Consider the following 8,513-nt stretch of genomic DNA (forward strand, 5'->3'; position numbering starts at 1 on the left):
TTAGTAGATGTAGTAATGGTAGTGGATTTAGTAATAGTGGCGGATGTAGTAATGGTAGGTGATGTAGTAATGGTAGGTGATGTAGTAATGGTAGGTGATGTAGTAATGGTAGTGGATGTAGTAATATTAGTGGATGTAGTAATGGTAGTGGATTTAGTAATAGTGGCGGATGTAGTAATGGTAGGTGATTTAGTAATAGTAGTAGATGTAGTAATGGTAGGTGATTTAGTAATAGTGGCGGATGTAGTAATGGTAGGTGATTTAGTAATAGTGGCGGATGTAGTAATGGTAGGTGATTTAGTAATAGTGGCGGATGTAGTAATGGTAGTGGATTTAGTGGCGGATGTAAGCAGAGGTTTTTAGTATCATTCTATTGGATTATTTTCTGCCTGTCTGTAGGATATTTGCTATTATCCATTGCTACAGTAAAAATGACATCGTGGACATATTTTTTATTCTGCGATACAATACAAACATCTTAAAATAGAAACCTACTAAAACAAATATACACCATCTATCAGCCCGTCCGACGCCATTTAAACAGGCCGGACCGTAAAGGTCTTTGAACATGCGCAGTAGCCTAGTTACTGTGTACATACCCCGGCCCTCTAGTACAGCGGCTGAGCTGTCAGTTGCGCGCCGGTGTGGAGAATTACCGTGAACCCGCTTTCCCACGGGTGATCGCTAATGTTTTTTTGGAGCAGAGGGGCTCTGTTGCACACGCGCACAATATAAATAGAAAACCACGGAGAATGTGACGACAGCAGGAGTGGACTACCGAGGCAGACTGAGCCGTGAATGCAAATGGGAGTAGTGATAGGAGTTGGCAGCAGAAGGGCTAGAAATGAACTATTTTTTGCTGCGCCTAGTTTGGGTTTTACTTTTGTTTTGGGGCTTTCAGACCGTGTACAGTTGTAACTTTTGACTTTTTCAAAAATATTTTTTTTAGGGGTTGGTTTAGGAGGCCTTTAGTGTAAGTGACTGATAAGCTGTGTGTGTTATCGTGTGATATTACTTACGATTGACAAGCTACACCGGAGAATAGGACAACCCCAACGCACTCGATCTAGCCGACACTCGGTCGATAGAAAGACCCTAACTTCCTGCCAAGCTTGTCTGGTGCAAACGGATACTCTCTCCCCTCTCTTCGTTTTTAGGGCTGATAAACTAGCCGTAGGAAGGTCTTGGGTGACACATGTGATTGTAATGACCCTCCTACCCTTCTCACAGAAACGATACAATGATATGTGAGCGGATTGTAGGTGTGTGAGTGAGCTGCAGTGTTGTTACGTTGTAGCAGAGGAAGGCTTCTCTGGGGTTCGGTGCACGGCTACTTCCTGGTACAACAGAGAGAGGCAGTGCTGAGTTAAAAACACCAAATAGACACATACTGAGAAGAGGGAAGGAACGAGAGAAACACTTGGCCTGTTTCCAGAAATATAAACCGTCGTTATCTTGTGTATATCTCTGTTATTTCAACGATTCGAGGGATTTTGAAGGGGCGAATCAAGAATTTGTTTGGATGCCGAGGGAAGGTCCTGTTGGTTGGGGCTAAAAAGGAATCGTAGCGGGGAGGAAGAACATAGCCCTCCCAACGGCGGAGAAGCGTCGCACAGGTTTTCTTTCACACCATTGTTTTTTTTTTTAAACATTTATTATTATAACGTCTTAGTGTATTTAATATTTTCGATAGACGAGGTAAGTTAACGGAAGATATGGGTTGTTTGGGCAACAGCAAGACTGAAGATCAACGCATCGACGAAAAGGCACAACGAGAGGCGAATAAAAAAATTGAAAAACTGTTGCAAAAAGAAAGACAAGCATATAAAGCGACGCACCGGCTGTTATTATTGGGTAAGGTTATATAAACGGCTTGGCCCGAACACGGTGTGATCTAAAATATCCTTCATTAAATTACCCCATTACGTATTTGAAAGCTCTCGCTATATGTCATGGGGAGGGGGGGTGGATATTGATGGAAGCGAAGCCTAGCTATTTGCTTCGTTTTGACAACATTCTTATTCATTTTGAACGGTAACAAGATTACCCCTTTTTATCGTTCCGTTATCAGCAACACATTGTAACGTTCTGTCCTCCTGTTTGCTTCATTCCCGAAGGTGCTGGAGAGTCCGGGAAAAGTACTATTGTGAAACAGATGAGGATTCTACACGTCAATGGTTTTAATGCAGAGTGAGTACATGTTATCCACTGTTGTTACAGGTCCTACTGCTTCTCCATTTGACACATAGGCCCAGATATATATATATATATACACCCATTTCATAACATATTTGGTTATACTCACGGTCTCCCTGCCTTTGGGTGAGACTGTCAAGATGATAATAGGCTGTAGAGAACTGAATGGATTTTCCTCGGGCACTGCAGAGCCTAGGCCCCCTCCTATCAGTGACCAACACTCAAATGTACTGTACAGCCAGGCGACTACCTCTAGCACTATCACTGAGCTCTCTCTCTCTCTCTCTCTCTCTCTCTCTCTCTCTCTCTCTCTCTCTCTCTCTCTCTCTCTCTGTGTCTCTGTCTCTCTCTGTCTCTGTCTCTCTCTCTCGCTCTCTCTGCTTACAGCAGACACCAATATAGGCTATATAGGCTTCTGCATGTGAGACATGAGATCTGCCTGTTATTACTGCAGTCACATTGTTTACTGTTATGTATGTCATAGCTATGTTGACTATTATTGGGGAGAGGCCTATGTCTATGGATAATGTATTTTGCTGCAAGGCCTTCTGTGCCTGTGATAGAGATGGAGGCCTATGTCTGTCTGAGTTACATAGGACTACGGTTGTACTGGTAGAGATATCTTACTGCCTGAGTTACATAGGACTACGGTTGTACTGGTAGAGATATCTTACTGCCTGAGTTACATAGGACTACAGTTGTACTGGTAGAGATATCTTACTGCCTGAGTTACATAGGACTACAGTTGTACTGGTAGAGATATCTTACTGCCTGAGTTACATAGGACTACAGTTGTACTGGTAGAGATATCTTACTGCCTGAGTTACATAGGACTACAGTTGTACTGGTAGAGATATCTTACTGCCTGAGTTACATAGGACTACAGTTGTACTGGTAGAGATATCTTACTGTCTGAGTTACATAGGACTACAGTTGTACTGGTAGAGATATCTTACTGTCTGTCTGAGTTACATAGGACTACAGTTGTACTGGTAGAGATATCTTACTGCCTGTCTGAGTTACATAGGACTACAGTTGTACTGGTAGAGATATCTTACTGCCTGTCTGAGTTACATAGGACTACAGTTGTACTGGTAGAGATATCTTACTGTCTGAGTTACATAGGACTACAGTTGTACTGGTAGAGATATCTTACTGTCTGAGTTACATAGGACTACAGTTGTACTGGTAGAGATATCTTACTGTCTGAGTTACATAGCACTACAGTTGTACTGGTAGAGATATCTTACTGTCTGTCTGAGTTACATAGGACTACAGTTGTACTGGTAGAGATATCTTACTGTCTGTCTGAGTTACATAGCACTACAGTTGTACTGGTAGAGATATCTTACTGTCTGAGTTACATAGGACTACAGTTGTACTGGTAGAGATATCTTACTGTCTGAGTTACATAGGACTACAGTTGTACTGGTAGAGATATCTTACTGCCTGAGTTACATAGGACTACAGTTGTACTGGTAGAGATATCTTACTGTCTGTCTGAGTTACATAGGACTACAGTTGTACTGGTAGAGATATCTTACTGTCTGAGTTACATAGCACTACAGTTGTACTGGTAGAGATATCTTACTGTCTGAGTTACATAGGACTACAGTTGTACTGGTAGAGATATCTTACTGTCTGAGTTACATAGGACTACAGTTGTACTGGTAGAGATATCTTACTGCCTGAGTTACATAGCACTACAGTTGTACTGGTAGAGATATCTTACTCCCTGAGTTACATAGGACTACAGTTGTAGAGATATCTGGTAGAGATATCTTACTGTCTGAGTTACATAGGACTACAGTTGTACTGGTAGAGATATCTTACTGCCTGAGTTACATAGCACTACAGTTGTACTGGTAGAGATATCTTACTGTCTGAGTTACATAGGACTACAGTTGTACTGGTAGAGATATCTTACTGCCTGAGTTACATAGGACTACAGTTGTAGAGATATCTGGTAGAGATATCTTACTGTCTGAGTTACATAGGACTACAGTTGTACTGGTAGAGATATCTTACTCCCTGAATTACATAGGACTACAGTTGTAGAGATATCTGGTAGAGATATCTTACTGTCTCCTCACGCCTGTATGCTGTCCTCCTTTTGACAGAGAAAAGAAACAGAAAATACAAGATATTCGGAAAAACGTGAAGGATGCGATAGTGGTGAGTAGGATATTATTAATCTGTGTCTTTCCTGTTTAAAAAAAAATTCAACTCGTGGGTTACTGGATTACTCTGTCTGTGTTCCAAATGGTACCCTGTTCCCTATACTGTATAGTGCAGTACTTTAGATCAGGGCCCAGTTCCCTATACTGTATAGTGCAGTACTTTAGATCAGGGCCCAGTTCCCTATACTGTATAGTGCAGTACTTTAGATCAGGGCCCAGTTCCCTATACTGTATAGTGCAGTACTTTAGATCAGGGCCCAGTTCCCTATACTGTATAGTGCAGTACTTTAGATCAGGGCCCAGTTCCCTATACTGTATAGTGCAGTACTTTAGATCAGGGCCCAGTTCCCTATACTGTATAGCGCTGTACTTTAGATCAGGGCCCAGTTCCCTATACTGTATAGCGCTGTACTTTAGATCAGGGCCCAGTTCCCTATACTGTATAGCGCAGTACTTTATATCAGGGCCCAGTTCCCTATACTGTATAGTGCAGTACTTTAGATCAGGGCCCAGTTCCCTATACTGTATAGTGCAGTACTTTAGATCAGGGCCCAGTTCCCTATACTGTATAGTGCAGTACTTTAGATCAGGGCCCAGTTCCCTATACTGTATAGTGCAGTACTTTAGATCAGGGCCCAGTTCCCTATACTGTATAGCGCAGTACTTTAGATCAGGGCCCAGTTCCCTATACTGTATAGCGCAGTACTTTATATCAGGGCCCAGTTCCCTATACTGTATAGTGCAGTACTTTAGATCAGGGCCCAGTTCCCTATACTGTATAGTGCAGTACTTTAGATCAGGGCCCAGTTCCCTATACTGTATAGTGCAGTACTTTAGATCAGGGCCCAGTTCCCTATACTGTATAGCGCTGTACTTTAGATCAGGGCCCAGTTCCCTATACTGTATAGTGCAGTACTTTAGATCAGGGCCCAGTTCCCTATACTGTATAGTGCAGTACTTTAGATCAGGGCCCAGTTACCTATACTGTATAGTGCAGTACTTTGGACATTTTACATTTTTGTCATTTAGCAGATACTCTTATCCAGAGCAACTTACAGGAGCAATTCAGGATAAGTCCTTTGCTCAAGGGCACATCAGCAGATGTTTCACCTAGTTGACTCAGGGATTCAATCCAGGGACCTTTTGACCCAATGCTCTTAACCTGGGGGCCAATAACCGAAAGGTGTACGGGACGGAGCCAGATGACAGCCTAGAGTCCTCCTGTCGTTGACAGAAGGGCCGTCTGAGATGCAGCCTTGTGTTAGATTGGACACCCCAATCCTATTTCCCTGATTTTTTTTTCGATAAGCTTATGATCTTATTTATCCTGTATTCATCCATTTTAACGCTGGTGTGTTTCTCTTCTTTCCAGACGATAGTGTCAGCCATGAGCACCTTGATACCCCCAGTCACTCTAGCCAACCCCGAAGACCAGTTCAGAATCGAATACATCAAAAGCATAGCTCCTCTCTCGGATTTTGACTACACACAGGTAAGATGTCTGTTTTAGGTTTTCATTTGTGTGTGTGTGTGTGTGTGTGTGTGTGTGTGTGTGTGTGTGTGTGTGTGTGTGAGAGAGCTTGGTGTGGTCACCAACAGTGGATTGATTTGAGACATGTATAATACCTGTCAGATATATCATGTAGGTGTTCAGCAGTTGTAATAATGGATGCCATTTTGTTCAACTTTGCATTTATGTTTTTAGTTCCTCTTTTTCATTCCTCTGAGTTCCCGATGCAGACCGTTTCCTCCCCCGGCTCCCCGTTTCACCACCCAGGCTGCCCGTTTCCCCCCAAGCTGCCCGTTTCCCCCTGCCTTGTGGCTGTGAGGGAAGATTGGAAATGTTGTTTGACTTCTGTATCTTCCTTAATCGACAGATACATTTCAACTTTTGTCAGTTTAGTGATGGAGTTTCCTCTTCAGTTTAGTTCCCCGTCAGTCTCCCAAATGACACCCTATTCCCTATATAGTGCACTACTTTAGACCAGGGCTCAGATTGGGCCATATTATCCATCTGGGAACATGAGGATGGATGCAGTCTCCCAAATGGCACCCTATTCCCGACATAGTTATTTAGGGGCTCCCCGAGTGGCGCAGCAGTCTAAATGCACTGCATCTCAGTGCTAGAGGCGTCACTACAGACCCTGGTTCGATTCCAGGCTGTATCACAGCCGGCCGTGATTGGGAGTCCCATAGGGCTGCGCACAATTGGCCCAGCGTCGTCCGAATTTGGCCGGGGTAGGCCGGGTTTTTCATCGTTCTGGAAATCATTCTTCTCTGAAATTCTCTGTACTCTTTCAGTCGCTGCGGTGTTGTGAATAATCATTGAAGATATTTATGTACCGGACTGTAATTTTAACCCTGGGGGCCACGGATATACACTATTAAGATATATCTGCAAAAGGTTCTCAGTTGATTCTCGTAACAGACGGTTAGGCCTGATTTTTCCTATTTCTTCTGCATCCTGGTAGTGATGGTGATCGTTTTGCTGCAGGCCTAGTTATAATCTAGTAGTTACTTGAACTTGCTTTCATAGTCTGTCTGCATGGTAACGGGGGGCCTGTCTGTCTGCATGGTAACGGGGGCCTGTCTGTCTGCATGGCAACGGGGGTCCGTCTGTCTGCATGGTAACGGGGGCCTGTCTGTCTGCATGGTAACGGGGGCCTGTCTGTCTGCATGGCAACGGGGGCCTGTCTGTCTGCATGGCAACGGGGGCCTGTCTGTCTGCATGGCAACGGGGGCCTGTCTGTCTGCATGGCAACGGGGGCCTGTCTGTCTGCATGGCAACGGGGGCCTGTCTGTCTGCATGGCAACGGGGGCCTGTCTGTCTGCATGGCAACGGGGGCCTGTCTGTCTGCATGGCAACGGGGGCCCGTCTGTCTGCATGGCAACGGGGTCCCGTCTGTCTGCATGGCAACGGGGGTCCGTCTGTCTGCATGGCAACGGGGGTCCGTCTGTCTGCATGGCAACGGGGGTCCGTCTGTCTGCATGGTAACGGGGCCTGTCTGCAATTTCAATACAAAATGTGATTTAATTGTGCAACCCTAGTGGGTACTACAGGTCTAAGTTACAGCGTTGTGGTGGGGTGGCACTGGGAGGACCAGTGGTGGGGTGGCACTGGGAGGACCAGCGTTGTGGTGGGGTGGCCCTGGGAGGACCAGCGTTGTGGTGGGGTGGCACTGGGAGGACCAGCGTTGTGGTGGGGTGGCACTGGGAGGACCAGCGTTGTGGTGGGGTGGCACTGGGAGGACCAGCGTTGTGGTGGGGGTGGCACTGGGAGGACCAGCGTTGTGGTGGGGTGGCACTGGGAGGACCAGCGTTGTGGTGGGGTGGCCCTGGGAGGACCAGCGTTGTGGTGGGGTGGCACTGGGAGGACCAGCGTTGTGGTGGGGTGGCACTGGGAGGACCAGCGTTGTGGTGGGGTGGCACTGGGAGGACCAGCGTTGTGGTGGGGTGGCACTGGGAGGACCAGCGTTGTGGTGGGGTGGCCCTGGGAGGACCAGCGTTGTGGTGGGGTGGCCCTGGGAGGACCAGCGTTGTGGTGGGGTGGCACTGGGAGGACCAGCGTTGTGGTGGGGTGGCACTGGGAGGACCAGCGTTGTGGTGGGGTGGCACTGGGAGGACCAGCGTTGTGGTGGGGTGGCACTGGGAGGACCAGCGTTGTGGTGGGGTGGCACTGGGAGGACCAGCGTTGTGGTGGGGTGGCACTGGGAGGACCAGCGTTGTGGTGGGGTGGCACTGGGAGGACCAGCGTTGTGGTGGGGTGGCCCTGGGAGGACCAGCGTTGTGGTGGGGTGGCCCTGGGAGGACCAGCGTTGTGGTGGGGTGGCACTGGGAGGACCAGCGTTGTGGTGGGGTGGCACTGGGAGGACCAGCGTTGTGGTGGGGTGGCACTGGGAGGACCAGCGTTGTGGTGGGGTGGCACTGGGAGGACCAGCGTTGTGGTGGGGTGGCCCTGGGAGGACCAGCGTTGTGGTGGGGTGGCACTGGGAGGACCAGCGTTGTGGTGGGGTGGCACTGGGAGGACCAGCGTTGTGGTGGGGTGGCACTGGGAGGACCAGCGTTGTGGTGGGGTGGCACTGGGAGGACCAGCGTTGTGGTGGGGTGGCACTGGGAGGACCAGCGTTGTGGTGGGGT

At 47.4% G+C, this 8,513-nt stretch overlaps 1 protein-coding gene across 2 annotated transcripts; it reads left to right on the forward strand.

Moving 5' to 3' along the window:
* The first annotated feature begins 636 nt into the window (after nucleotides 1-636).
* LOC120036087 (guanine nucleotide-binding protein G(olf) subunit alpha-like) lies at nucleotides 637-6,482 on the forward strand. Of its 2 annotated transcripts, XR_005474408.1 has the most exons (5): nucleotides 640-1,616; nucleotides 1,736-1,854; nucleotides 2,118-2,190; nucleotides 4,317-4,371; nucleotides 5,749-6,482. XR_005474408.1 is itself a non-coding variant. In XM_038982551.1 (4 exons), exons 1-4 carry the CDS (start codon nucleotides 1,716-1,718, stop codon nucleotides 5,884-5,886), a joined length of 405 nt encoding a protein of 134 aa, XP_038838479.1. In that variant the 5' UTR covers nucleotides 637-1,715; the 3' UTR covers nucleotides 5,887-6,481. The 2 variants fall into 2 exon arrangements, 1 of the variants encoding a protein (XP_038838479.1); XM_038982551.1 differs by having other exon boundaries at nucleotides 637-1,854; nucleotides 5,749-6,481.
* Nucleotides 6,483-8,513: the final 2,031 nt, after the last annotated feature.

The sequence above is a fragment of the Salvelinus namaycush genome, unplaced genomic scaffold (assembly GCF_016432855.1).
Source record: "Salvelinus namaycush isolate Seneca unplaced genomic scaffold, SaNama_1.0 Scaffold1201, whole genome shotgun sequence".
Lineage (NCBI taxonomy): Eukaryota > Metazoa > Chordata > Actinopteri > Salmoniformes > Salmonidae > Salvelinus > Salvelinus namaycush.

Excerpts from the sequence above, each read along its gene's own strand:
- LOC120036087 (XM_038982551.1), top strand. The coding sequence starts at position 1,716 with ATGGGTTGTTTGGGCAACAGCAAGACTGAAGATCAACGCATCGACGAA. Across the intron at positions 1,855-2,117 it reads GCACCGGCTGTTATTATTGG|GTGCTGGAGAGTCCGGGAAA; the intron begins GTAAGGTTATAT and ends TCATTCCCGAAG. Across the intron at positions 4,372-5,748 it reads ACGTGAAGGATGCGATAGTG|ACGATAGTGTCAGCCATGAG; the intron begins GTGAGTAGGATA and ends TCTTCTTTCCAG.